Raw genomic sequence first — 14473 nt, 5'->3', positions numbered from 1 at the left:
TAAGATATTCCCAGTCTGGCATACATAAGGCACTAAACACAGCCCTCTACCCCTGACATCCTTCAGAAAATGAAATACCAGAATGAGCATGAGCATAAGAAACCTCAGTCATTCTTCAGTGTGTCCATCCGCCCATTCATTCATTTCTCTGTTGGCTCCATATCAGCCTGCGCTGATTGGGGTCTTGTCAGTTGATCTGTCGGGTCTCTGGGGATGGAGGGGACTTGGGTTACAGTTGGAGAGGCCATCTCACTTTTCGTGCTATCCAACCTTTTCAATCCCCTCTCCCCCTCTTTTTCACCAGGTGACCCATCTTTATGACCCACAGAAAGAGTCATGTTTCTCTCTTTTTTGTCCTTCTCGCAGTGTGTCTAATGATGTCGAATTCAGTTTTAAGATTATTTACCCCGCAAAGCTGGAGAAATAAAGACTAGTCAAAGCCTTTTGAATATGTTTTAAGCATTTATCAACTTTGTTAGTGAACAAAAGATTTATTCCAAAACTGCATTTGAAGACCTTTTAAACTTCATTTGTAATAGTGTTGTGGTCCGCGGTCTGACCCAGTGTGTGAACAGGACACATTGAGATTTGTTGCTGCTGACCTTTGTTGGGAGATGTGCCAGTTTTTCTCTGTTTTACACACCAAATGAAAGCAGTTGACGGTGCACAGAAGACAGCTCCTTTATTTACTGGCTGTCTGCTCTCTGTAATAATTCTTATAAAGAAGCTCCTTTCGCTGTCTCATGTGAAAAATAGTCACTTCAAATGAATTCTCGATCATCATCTGTTTTGCCTTTTCCCACCTAAGTTGTCCTTCTTGGTTCAAGGCCAACTCCTAAAGAGAGACAAGAATTCATTGACATTTAAAAGAAAAGCATGGTCAATCTGCATTTTTCAGAAAATCCTTTGTATTCATTGTTTCATCAATAATGGTGTGCTTAAGGTTTTTGCAAACGTATTTTATGTTTGTGAACTAATGTGGCATATTTTTCATGCACTTCACATGCTAAGTACTAAACACTGCGTTGTGTTCTATGTGCTTATATTACTTATTATTATGGTCGCATCCTGCAATGACAGATCTTGATAAAGTTGGAGCCCATTGTGTTATGTCTTCTCATACTTTTTCATTTTTGTATTTCTTCTTTACCCTCACAGCTGTCTCTCTCATAATGCTTTTTCATATTAGCTGTATTGTGTTGACACGACAGGTGTTAAACCTCTTCAGCCACGTATGTTGAGATATATATATATATTTTTTTTACTAACGGACATTAAAGAATTTTCTTTCGGTGTCTGTGTGTGTACCAGCTGTAGCTTTAGCTTCATGCTCGGAATAGCAATGTATCTATAGTGTAACGTTATGTTTAACTTCCCTCATGTGGAGGGGACATATCTTAACACTTGATATGAATTGGTCTGTCATGCGAGTGGTGGCTCTGCCTGCACTAAAGATAGAAAATTCCATGCACTCAAGGCTTTTTTACCTTTTATGTCCCTGGCAGCGCATTAAAAATAAAACAAACATGCCCTTGCATACAGCAGGGTCCTGACAATATGCTGGCTTGACGTATGAACATATAAACTAAACAGCCAGGGGCTGCCTGCATAAAGTAAACTCACAGCATGTGGAGCCCAGACACTCGTCTGTCCTGTCATTGTCTCTCTGGCCCGTTTTAATGAAGGATTATAGCTGTTCTTTGTCGCTGTTCTCCAAAAATCAAACAGTAATTTTAAGACTTTGATCCCAAAGGTATGAATTAGCTTTGAGGCGGATATAAACGAGGATTTCTAGAAGGATGCTGCTTTAAATGTATCATTAAGAGTGTAATTAGGTGGGAGCTGTAAAATACTAACAAAAAAAAAAAGAACAATCTCCAACAGCAGATCATCTGAAGGAAGCGGAAATTTATAGACATCACATTACAGCACTTCGCGCAGTTTGAAATACCAAGAGTATTATTGGAGCAGTTTTTGTCTTCAAGTAATTAATCTTACTGACATTTCGTAATGCAGAATGCGTCACTCACTGTGGACGTCCTGCGTAATATTTTTGGATGACTGTTTCTTACCAAGAGTTGCTCTGGTATATCAAATGAACATACTTAAGTTGAAGCTAGGAGATAATCTGAAGTGCGCTGAAGAGAGACACAGACCTGGTTTTTAGTCTGTTCCGATGTGTAGATGAGATGATTAGGGTAGGGAGGAGGAAGAGGAAGGTGTGGATGGGTGGTGGGGAGTGGGTGCTCTAAAAGGACTCAGACACTGCCATGAGGCCAGGGGCTGTTTGTGTTGGCTGACACTTTCCTTACAGCAGTAATCCAGTCTTTCTCCAGCTGGCTAACTGCAACACCTCCCCCCTTCCTTTTTTTCCTTTCTTACCTCCTTCCTTCCTTCCCTCCTGATGGCAGCAAAAAACTGTCTTTACACTCTCTTTTCTTCTCTTTCTCTTGTCCAATAATTACTCTGCATGGTTAATTCTCCTTTCATTGACCTGGAGCTCACTTATCTGATATCAATGAAAAAGAATAATGCATCAAATGAATCTTCAAAGGCATCAGAAAAGATAAAGCAACGAAACAATATGAGATGATGTGTTGTGTTCTCTCTCTCTCTCTCTCTCTCTCTCCTTATTTCCCTGTCTTTCTCCACTGTAAATGGCAGTGAAACCTCACACCAGCCAGTGCTCATTCAGTAAAAAATTCATTTCCTGTGTGTTGGCCGCTTTAAGGCCATCACCCTCGTCTCTTAATTATTTAAAGAATGCCCATCAAGCGAAGTCAGCAATATTTAATTTACCACCACTGGCGTCAGGGGCACCCAATTGATTTATTATAGAAGCCCTTTTAATGTGAACAGCTGTTTCCTGCTAAAAATAGGTCAGGGGTCAGATAAAATGACCTTGTTCCTTTTTTTTTTGAGGGCAGGGTCGATCACATTGAGATCAAAAGGTAGAACTATAATGGGATATTCATTCAGACTGCCTCTTTCTGTTAATCACAAATTCCTCATGACACGATCAGTAACTTCTCTCTAATATGTCTGACAAAAGTTTGAATTCTACATTCATTATGCAAATCCATTTGAGGGGAAACATCACAGGCTAAAGGATATTGATCATGTTCACACACACACTTCCATATATGAATCCTTCAAAGGCATACTCTTTACTTTTTCTTTCCTGAAGTCTAGCCGTTTGAAAGCTAGCCGTGTGGCTTGTGTGCACAGTGGAGGCTGAAGGAAAGACTTAGGGAGTGGTTCAGGGGCCCTGAGCCTCGGCACTTCCCACCAGAGCAACCTCTGACCCCTGGTGCCATTAATCACTAGGCTTCTGATGGCCCAGTCCCTGGGGGAAAATCAGTCCAGGGCAAAGGATGGTGGGAGGTGAAGCCTGCAGCCAATTACCGATTGGCTCAGAGCGGTCAAATGGACAAATCAGGGCTTTATGGAGAGATGAAATACCTAGTAGTTGCCTACTTAAGGCCTTGTGTCATGAAGTGGTCTTGTATCCTTGACCATTATATTGTATGTGGTCTTCTCTGAAGAAAATAAGACGACAATTTTGAAATGGGAACAAGTACAGCAGCCATTTAGTGTATGTGAGTCAGAGGAGCTGTGCTATGATCAAAAGAGATGTTTTTGGCTGGTATAATTAAGCCTGTTATGGCTAAATGTCTCCAGGGTTAGAAACAGCAGATGTTGGACAGCAAAGTCAGGCAGCATGTTGGTTCTCACAAATGTGGGAACTCTCTGCTAAACTGCCCGAGTGTTGCTAATGTGATTTTTGGGCAATTACAGTATTATTAAAGGTGATTTAACATATGGTCAGGTCATTTTGAAGTGTGAAACTTGACTGATGTCATCTGTTCACTGACTAAATAAGTGTTTTTGGTTTCAAAACCACCTTTGGACCACTTCAGACACGCAAATTCAGTAGCTACTTGGTTTAATTTCATACCTTTATTACAATCTGTTCAAGTCTGTATGGAAGTGATAGTGTTTTTGGCTTTGTGTGGTTATGGGCGTTTAAAATAGTTTATTGTGAATGTATTTAATCAGATTTTGATTAGACAGCAGAAGGTGACAAAAGTGTAGATGTGAATTAAAGACTAACCAACTGCTGGTCTGTCACTCTGGGGCCAGTGCTGTTGTGTTTCATTTGTTGTGCTGTCATTGTTCGCGAGCAGGCCGGTATGAAAACATGGCTTCCTGCTGACCTGCAGTTTAATGCACACATCAATAACCCCTGGCTGATCTCTGACCCCTCTTGTTGTACTAATTGTTTAATGCTGGATTGATGTCCAGCGCTGCATTGGATAACTGACGAAGCACTCTTGGTGTGTGTTCTGGAAATTTTCTTCAACCTAGAGATGAAGTGCAAGCTCTGCTATTAAGTTTTCTTTGCCACCTGTTGCTAAATTAGACCTTATGTTTAGTGATCGTTGTTATCATGCTACTGTTGCTCAGCATCAGCATAGTTTATTCAGCAGAAGTAGCTTGTAGTACTATCTTTTACAGTCCATCGAAATGAAGGTGGACAAAATAAACCTGACTTGGGACTTTGTATGGGATTGTATGAGATTTTATAGATGTAACCTTGTATGTGCATCTACACCCTGTATGTATTTTCTGTTTTTATTTGCTATCCAGCCTGCCCAACTTTCTTGTCTGTGTTTGAATGTTTAAACTCTATTCACAGCTTTCTAAAGTCTTCAACCTGCACCCCTCAAACTTTGCTCACATACCACTGTTGCACTGTTAACATACAGAATTAGGAAAATGCGATGTTCAGTATTCCCAAAACCTTATCTAAAGAACTACTGTGCTGTAGTGAAAGATGTCTGGTTGTAAGCTTTAAATCGCTTCAACTTATGTTTTATTTCCAGATGAACCGACTTCCAGTGAACACGACTTTTGTTTTTTAACCACCAAGTTTAAGTAGGGCACATGACGGGTCAGACATGTTGCTTCTACAGTGCTATCTCACCTTCCTGATCTCCTCATTCTGCAGGTCCATGTGTTCACCTCGGCCCTTTGCACATGGCTTAAAGACATGTTGCTAACTTAAGAAAATGAATCAGGGCTAATCTTCATGGCCTGATAACACAGCTATTTTATAAAGTCATTAATGAGTCCAATTCCAGGTTAAGAACAGCCTGTGGAGGGGCTGAAGGATTGGCTGGCATTAACTGCGAGGGCAAATCTGTACGAATCCCATGCACTGGGTCCAGCAGCACTAACACAGAGTGGTGTGGACTTACTCTGTACAATCCTCTAAATGAGCTTCATTATGCTGGCCTATCCTGGAGCCCCCCCCCCCACCCACCTACTGCTGCCCATGGATTAGCGGGTTGTCACAATCCCCAGTCCCCTCCTCCTGCTTCATGCTTACACATTGCACATTGCACTTTTTGATTCTGTTGCATATGGGAACCACCCTCTGGCTCCCTCCTCCTCGTTGTTCCTGCACCTCCTCCCCTCCGCACGCTCCCTGCAAGCTTCACTGCAGATAAGCTGTTGACAAGATTAATGCATCTGTATCAAAAGTCTAGAGCCGCTTTGCTTTGTGTTGTTTGTGAATCCCCTTTTCCAGGTCAAGCCAGATTGCCTTAACTGGGCTAATATGTTTTCAAGCCAAATTTAATAGCCGTGCAGGCAGCCGGCTCCCCACCCTCTTCTTACCAGCATCCTGACAGCAATTAGATCAGTATGTGGAGGTCACCAAATAGTCCTGGGCGTTTCGGCATTGATTGGTGGATGAATTAATGCGCCAGAATTCTTCCTGTTCTGTCATTCTCACTGTAGGGGTTTTAAATGTGATTTCTGGCTGCCAAGTTGTCTCCATTCCCAGCCATTCAGTTATACCTCAAGATGGGCTGAATCACATATATAAATTTCACCATATTGATTTATTTTATATTTCCTTATATAGGAACCCCGGTCAATCGTATTCCCATCATGGCCAAGCAGGTTCTGGATCTGTATATGCTTTACAAGCTGGTGACAGAGAAGGGAGGCCTCGTGGAGGTTATCAACAAGAAGATCTGGAGAGAAATCACAAAGGGACTGAACCTGCCTACATCCATCACTAGTGCTGCTTTCACTCTGCGCACACAGTAAGTCTTTGTATCTTTGTACAAAAAGCAAACAGACTAATTTAACCTACTGGAACCAAATCAAGAATTTTAAGTGTGTAACCTTCAACCTGGAAACGAACACCTTTCTCATGCAATACATGTGTAGTATTAAGCTGTGCTCACATGTAACACATGTCTACTGAACGGATCTGATTCTATTTTAATCAGTGCAGCTGTCCACACTGGCAATGTAATGACTCCCGTTTAACTTGAGCTAATTTACAGAGACAAAATGCTCTACTAGATGCTGCTCATGGAGTCTTTGGATGTGTGTGTGTGTGTGTGTTGGTATTCACACAAATGTCAATATGAGTCATGCCTTTGTGGGCATACACACGGAAGCTTGTTTTCTTTACCAGGCTACCTTCCTTCCTCATTTTCAGGCCCTGCAAGCATTACATCACACATAGAAGCTATTGATTCCCATAGATCTATTGATGTGATTTGGGTCAGGGTTCACAGTGATTTAAGGAGAGGGTTGACTGACAGCTTATATGATTAGCTTGACTAAAACTCTCGCTCTCTTGATGGAAGCTCCTCAGAAGAAGTAACACCTCTCCAGTAACAACCACTCCTTCTCCAGCAGCAAATATCCTAATGAATCTTCATGTATTTTTAATGTTGCCTGCCTGTACTGTAGCAATACTTTGTTAGCTCTACCTAATGGAAGCTGCTGCTCTTGTTTCTTATTGATCCTCTGCACTGGTATTCCACCATTATGCAGTCCTTGTGCATAATATGGTGTCGTCATTTATGGGATGGAAAATGTAACAGAGTTGTGAGCATTTATGTAAACTGATCATATACCTTGATGACACACCGGAAATTATATGGAGTAAGAAAAAGTGAGTGCAGAGATTTGACCACTGTGTTTTTGACTGTACTGTAAATACACTATTGTGAATCATCTCTGTGTGTTTTGTTTCCAAGCAGCCAGACCTTCATGTAATCTTTTAAAGAGGCCTTGAACAATGATTGTCCAGGCTCTCTGAAGGTCTTTCCAAATTTTCTTTGGACGTTGGCTGCTTTTATGATATTTTCAGTCCAGTCATTGTACCTGGCCATGGGCAGAGGAATGTATGTTTTTGTTGGTTAAGCCACTTAATGATCTATGAATCATTCAAGCATTAAAAATAGCCGCCTAACTCAGGGGATGAACCAACGTTGGGTCCACACTGAACAAAAAAGTTTGTAGAGAAGTATCTTTCAGCTCTTTGTTACTGGCAGCCGGTAGCAAAGACGCATAATTTTGCATCTGCACCTTCAGTGGATCCATCTATTGTTCAGTGAAGCCTCATTAGAAATGGTCTCCGCTGAAGAGTGGCTGTCAAGAAGCCATTCTTAGGGAAGGAAGAATGACTGAGGTGTGCCTGAAAATCAGTGGCAACAGGTCTTATGGAGGGATGAATCCTCCCCATAGCCCAGACCTCAACATTATTGAAGCAGTGTGGGATCATCTTGACAGAAAACGATGCAAAAACTAAACAAAAACTATTCCTGATGACTCCTTAAAAGATATTACAAGAATGCTTGTCTAGCAGGGCTCGGGCTCTGTTTTTGCCTTGTGGTGTTAAAGCTGATGTTGTGAAAGTTCCTGTGTTGATTTTAAGCACTCCATGTGTCTATTTGTTTTCCTCTTAAGGTACATGAAATACCTGTACCCGTATGAGTGTGAGAGAAAAGGTCTCAGCTCCCCGGGCGAGCTACAGGCCGCCATCGACAGTAATCGTCGTGAGGGACGTCGTCCGAGCTACAGCAGCAGCCTCTTCCGCTTCTCTCCCTCCCCCAGCACAGCTCCCCACATCCTCTCACCTCCCAAGATGCACCTTCCAGGTCTGGGCGCAGGTACCTCAGTGACCCTCAACGGCCTCCAGGCCTCACCAGGACCTTCTTTGAAGAAAGGTAGGTGCTATCAAGGTTTGTAAATTTAATGTGATTTTGATCTTTGAATTCTGATAACAATGTCATTTTTTGATGGTTACTGTCTTCAACAAGCCTGGCTGCAAACAAGCGGGCAGCTTCCGGATGTACATGTGTGTAAATGAAGGATGAAGAACATGTTCTTTGGGTGAATTAAAGCTATTTCAGTCTGGGTTAATGATTACTTGAGCGACAGTAACGGCTTTGATGTGAACAGTGTGGGTTAGAGTGCTTCAGTTTGTCATGTGCTGAGAACTTGAGAACATTTCTAGAGCAACACTGCCCTCTGTTGCAGTTTAAAAAAAACTACATGTAGAGAGAACTATAAATGAATGTATGACCGGAGAAGTATTCAGAGTTGGCTTGCGGCTGCTTTTCGAGTGTTTTCGTTGTTTTGTTTTTTTCTATCAGAGCTTCATCTTCAGCAAAAAATCTAAACATGTAAATGGATGCCTTTTTATTGGATCGATAGTGTTCCATTAATTCTCGCCACAGGTCACATTCCTCCCCCCCTCTGTATACCGCTGTCAGTGTGCATGTATGAGTGCATTTTTAGTGTTTTTATATGACTTTGTGAGTGCATGTTTGTGTAGTCCATCCAGGTGTTTAAGAGTCCATGTGAACTGATTCTGCCTGAGGCAGATGGGAGCCCCTACCTCTTTACTACTGATAAATAACACGGTTCCCACACCAGGAGGGACACTTCATGAACTTTGAAGCTTCCAGTCCACATCAAGAGGATCGTGTTGATAACTGTCATTACACTGCTGTGTTATCTGATGTCACTTTGACTTGGTTGGAATGTGACTCTGCTGTTGACCCCAACAGTATCCATGGTTTGGTTTGAGTAATGGGCTGTTTTTTTTACTCGCTATTCATTTTATGTGATCATACAGGATGGCATGTGGCTCCCGGTTGCTCCCGATGTGTCATTGCTTGGCATGACTAAAACCTCCTTTGTTTTGTCCTCAATCGGTGATTTATTTTATTTTTTTCTACTTTTGGGGTTCTATATATCAGCAGGGCACCTTAAAGGAGTTGTAAGGTGTTCATAGGTTACACACATAATGGTTAAATATTAAAGGAAATGAAGAGTAGTGCTTGAACAAAAACGTGTTTTATATTCAGGTATTATGTTTTATATAATCAGGTTTCTTCAGTTCTTCAACCAACTGAAATAAAACAGAACCAACATTTTGTTTAAAAAAAAAACAGCAGAACACAGAATTCAAACAAATTTTATGAGAATGCAGTTTAACTGTGCCCTTTTCCAAGTTGCTTTTAAGATGAAACTGAGATTTTCCTTCTCTTATATTGAAATGTCAGCTCTTTTGATCATTTTATTTATTATTTACAATTTATGAATCATTCAGCATCCATTTTAATACTAACGTCTTCTTTAATTGAGCAGGCTTTATTGTACTAATTCCTGCTAAATGAAAGCCAAGGCTAAGATGGACAATCATTCACATTTCTAAAATCAACACATGTGTCTTCCAGATGACCTGACCCCCTCAATCATGGCAGTGAGACCCCCCTTAGCGCTGTCCCTGGGTCAGCAGCAGGTTGCTGGCTTGGCAAGAGCCGCCACATTGGAGCAGCTCAGAGAAAAGCTGGAGACCAGTGGCGGATTAGAGGGGCCAGAGAGGAAGATGGCCCGTCTGGCAGAAGAGCAGCAGCGCCTGATGCAGCAGGCTTTCCAACACAACTTGCTGGCCATGGCTTCCCAAATGCCCATGAACCTGCGCCTAGGAGCTCCTGCTATCACCACCAGAGGTCAGTATTACCACGCTTAAAATCAGGCAAGCAACATATTGTACTGTATGGTTAGTTACATTTCGTGTCAGTAAAAAACATTTTTGATTAGGTTTTGTACATTAGTGTTAATGTTGAGATTTAAAGGGGTAATACTGTGAATGCCTGTAAAAACGATCAGTATATTTGTGTTTCTTCAGATGAGAAGCAGCAGGATATGTCTCTGAGCATCTCAACCAGTGGAAATGCCAGCATCACCGTGTCAGTGGAGGTTAATGGCACAATCTACTCAGGTTGTTTTTTTTTGGGAGTTTCATAGGCTACGTTCACACTGCTGGCAAAAGTGGCCAAAATATGACTTTTCTTTTCCTCATTTGTGACCCATTTCATATTTTTTATGACCTTCTGAACAGCACAAATACAATTTTTTTTTCAAATCAGACTTTCATATGTGGTCCTAAATCGGATACACATCAGATGTTTTTCAAAGCGAACTCAGAACGTCTTGTTGCATTTCATCCGACTTTTATGTCAATGAACTGAGAGATGTCACAAGATCAAATGTAAACAATGGACGTGCATGGTAGACACCCTTGATGGAGCTAGTCAGCGGAAAGAAAGTGAAGTTTTTGACTTAATTTAAAATCTTCATAACTGTGTCGGATCCGACTGCACAACAACTTCAGAATTGATGCTGCGTGTGACGTCACATCTTCTTATGCATATGTGGGTCACTTCAGGGCCGTAGACTGTTCACACTGAAGTCTGATGGCAGTCACATTTAAATGATAGTGTCAACAACCTCGCAAAAAAAATCGTATCTCAGCAGAAAATCGGATTTGACCTGCAGCGTGAACATAGCCATAATGTTTGTGATAAAAGTACGAAGGCATTTGTGATGTAATGATGTTTCTTGCTTTACTATAGGAACCTTGTTTGCCCAGAAGTCCGGTGGGGCCCCGGGACCCGCTGTGTCGGCTGCTGCTGCCTCAGTCTCTCCTGCTGGAACCAGCACCAGCTTTGGCTTCTCCGCACCACAGGCTCAGAACCTCAGCCCCACATCCTCCTCCTCCTCCAAGGGTACCAGCTCAGCTGAGCCGGGCCCCAACGGGTCACCCTAACTCAAGCCTCCCTTTGTACCTGCGCGCTTGGCCTCTGCTCCTCCAAGAGGCCCCAGCATGAATATACAGTACAATGAGAAACCGATAAGAATAACAAACTGTTGCACAACAAATACCTCATCAACCCTGTCAACCTCTTGGCTGTCCAATCATGAACATAGAGCCCGATAATATTACATGACGACACACATCCAGACGCACTGCTATGCATTAAATCTAACACACGCGCACACATACGCTCACACACACACACACGCACGCACGCACGCACGCACGCACGCACGCACGCACGCACACACACACACACACACACACACACACACACACACACACACACACACAAACACCATAATAAGCACATGCATACAATCACAGACACAATCAACACACATCTACACTTGTTAATCCTAGTGTAAATGCTAAACACAATCAGCTCAGCCAAAACCCACTGACAGGTGTATTCACAACTGAACTTGAAAAGTTTTATCTTAGGACATTTTGTTTGTTTGTTGCCATTTTGTTGTCTTTTTGATTTTGTGTTTTAGAATGATTTTAAGTTTTGTTTTACTCTTTTTACATACCTCAAATCAAGTAACCTGCAGTGGTGTCTTTACCTCAGGACCTGTAGTATATTTAACCTGAATCAACTTTATTTTTGTATTCTTTTTGACCTAGTTGCAATCAGGGGAAGTCAGGTAACTCACCAGTGGAACCTCATATACAGGTTACCCACCTCACAGCAATAGGCCTCCAACCCGGGCCACTCAGGTTTCTTTAACACACTGTAGCCTCTTGCTGAACTCCAACTGGGGAATGATTAGATGCTGTAGATCAGCAAATTAAATACCTCATTTCAGAACTGCCCTCAGCTAAGATCACATAAAGTCCATTACAAAGGTTGGAAGTACAAATCAGTTACTCGCAGGTCCACAAAAGCTGTCTATAAAGGATTAGCGCACAAAGTTGAGGAGGGAGGGGGGGGGGTGGGGGGGCAGCAACTCTGATCCAGGAACAACAAGCCCAGTAAGACCACAAGCTCACAGCTCCACCCTCAGAGGTACAGAGGGATGTGGTTGAGGCATCCCAAGCCACAGCCACAGAATCAAATATGAGACTGTTGCGCGCGCCCCCCCCCCCCCCCCCCCCCCCCCCCCATCTTGCTTGCGTCTTTCTTCCAGCTACAGCTGCAGAGCTGAATGTCGAGTGGGATGGCGTCTTTAACAGTACATAGTTCTCAGACCACATTCTGGCCTTTGGAAGGGCGTTCCTCTCTCAGGAAGCAAAGCAAAAACTGCAAGGAATCACTGTCAATTTAAAGAGGATTCATATGTGAAGAATGCACAAGACTACGTAACTGTTTCAAGAATACCTCATCGGACTCTCTGAAAGGGAGAGCTACACCACATACCTCGGCTGCAAAGCCATTGAGACTTGGCGCCGCAAATCCTGCCTGAACTAAAACTGACATGGACGTACTGACACACTGCGGGTGGTTTTTGGGGACAAACGTTTGGGAGGGGCTTGTTATCTTTCTTCTGTATTTACTTGTAGAACCTGTTTCATGCTTGCTTTTTACTGCTTTTTTTTGGGGGGGGGGGGGGGTTGTCTGATGGGAGTGATATATCTGCTTTTTTTTTTTTTTTTTTTTTTTTTTTTTTTTTCAGGGAAGAGGAACAAAAAGGACAGTTCCTCACTGATGTTTGAATTTTAGGATTGCTTAAAGGTCATGTTAACATTGAATTGGACTACAAATGCAGAAGTGGCAGTTAAAGTCTTCTTGTGTGACAGTTCTGAAATGATATGCATGTGTACAATCATGTGACCAGTGTTATAACACCTTGATCCCCTGGTAATTGCACAGCTAGATACCAAAGACTTGCCCAGTTGGTCCTCTTTGTACAATCCTGGTTGCACCTGCTGTGGTGCATAGTGAGGCAGGTCAGTGTCTCATCTGGACTATAAAAAATGTTCCATCTAATTGCTTTCAACTTTATCTTTGAGAATGATTTTTTTTTTCTTAAAACCAGTGAAAACACCTTCAGGTGAGGTGTTGTAAATCCTCGTCTTTCACATTTTACGGCAGGACTTCACTCACTGGAATGTAACACTTGAAGTAAGTACATGTAAAAGTGTATTTAAACTACTCAAATCTGATTACGTTACATGTGCAGATGGCCATGAGTGGCCTGTTTGGAGACATTCAAGTCTTATTATTCTGAACAAAAGACCAGAAAATGTTCTCTGAAGCCAGCTCACTAGTATAATCTTGGACTTTTTGGGGGAAAAGGACAGCTGACTGTCACCACCACACACCCCCCCCCCCCCGGTGATATAGTCCACTGATTCATTCCCCTTCATTAACACACACTTACTGATGATCCAAACATGGCAAGATTATATTGTTTTTCAGTATAAGATGCCCCTTAAAGTAACTTTTTAGCATTTTTGAAACACCACAAAGGATGAAAATGGGTTTTATAGCTTTGCCCGTGTGAATGTGAGGCATTTAACTGTGCAAAAAAGCCCAGAGGGATGAGTTGGGCAGCCTTGGTGCTTTTAGATAGACTGTATCTAAGCCATTATGTGTCAGGTCTTGCAGGCGTTATGCTGTGCAGATCATAGTTGAGGGTAGACGAGAGCCGTGCAGTTAGGCCTTCAGTGTGCCCTTCACAACCCCGTATGACACATAACTGTATTTTATAAAGGTGAGAATTGTAGATGCTGCCTTAAAGTAGTTGCTGGTGAGATGTGGTCTTCTCAACTGGCTGGGAAAATTCCTTCTCTTCAAGTTAAATCCTTCAGAGAGTCATCACTTACTTTTGGGGAGTTTTATCAGACGTTTGACACCAGTTGTCAATCACGCTGTCGTGTGAACAACTAAGTTTTTGATATTTATTTGTGTCGGTTGTTTTGTCCCTCTGGACCATGTTTTTAGTAACAGTTGAGCTTAATCATTTAGGCTGTGTATCTAAAACATTTTCCTGTTTCTAAGTCCAAGCTGTCTGTTTCATCTGCTAAGTCCACAGCCTGATAGTGTAGCCTCATTGCCTTTGTATGTTCGCGTGTGTGAGTGTGTGCAAGCAGGTTCATCATAAACAGTGAGTGTATTTGTAATGACATTAAAGATGCTGCAGGTGGTGCTGCCGCTACATATAAAGAGAAGGGACGTTGCAGAAACACGAGTTTTGATGAGTTTTAAAGGAAGAATCTGGGTTAATGTGGAAAGTTCTCCCCAGCATTCATCTGTTCTACATTCATACAGTTCCAGATGGTTCGCTGGGATCTGCGCAGCACGGCCACTGTCATCCTCTGTCCTTGAAGAGTGGAAAGTGTTGAGGCGTGTGGGCTTCCAACCAGCAGCCCTCTAATCATTTCATTAACTTTCAGGCTCCTGCCACCTGACTTGCTGTGTGGATAAGTGTACTGTATGTGATGGGTTGTGCCTGTGTCATACAAGGATACCTCAGGGCAGTGGGCTCCACTGACTGTTGCGTTCAATGTCGAAGCCGCATTGAGGGACGAGTACTGATGGAGGCTGTG

At 42.5% G+C, this 14473-nt stretch overlaps 1 protein-coding gene across 1 annotated transcript in view; it reads left to right on the top strand.

The window, feature by feature from the left end:
• The window catches only part of LOC142379969 (AT-rich interactive domain-containing protein 3B), a 53381-nt gene extending 42102 nt beyond the window's left edge, over nucleotides 1-11279 (top strand). The window contains exons 5-9 of the mRNA XM_075465399.1: nucleotides 5933-6116; nucleotides 7780-8039; nucleotides 9558-9833; nucleotides 10013-10105; nucleotides 10740-11279. Of these exons, the coding sequence (XP_075321514.1) occupies nucleotides 5933-6116; nucleotides 7780-8039; nucleotides 9558-9833; nucleotides 10013-10105; nucleotides 10740-10933 (1007 nt within the window). The 3' untranslated portion in view covers nucleotides 10934-11279. The remainder of the gene's footprint in view (nucleotides 1-5932; nucleotides 6117-7779; nucleotides 8040-9557; nucleotides 9834-10012; nucleotides 10106-10739) is intronic.
• The last annotated feature ends 3194 nt before the right edge of the window (nucleotides 11280-14473 follow it).

This window comes from Odontesthes bonariensis, chromosome 1 (genome assembly GCF_027942865.1).
Source record: "Odontesthes bonariensis isolate fOdoBon6 chromosome 1, fOdoBon6.hap1, whole genome shotgun sequence".
In the NCBI taxonomy this organism is placed as follows: Eukaryota; Metazoa; Chordata; class Actinopteri; order Atheriniformes; family Atherinopsidae; genus Odontesthes; species Odontesthes bonariensis.
The sequence above is the reverse complement of the archived record's forward strand: the minus strand, read 5'-3'. Positions and strand labels throughout refer to the sequence as shown.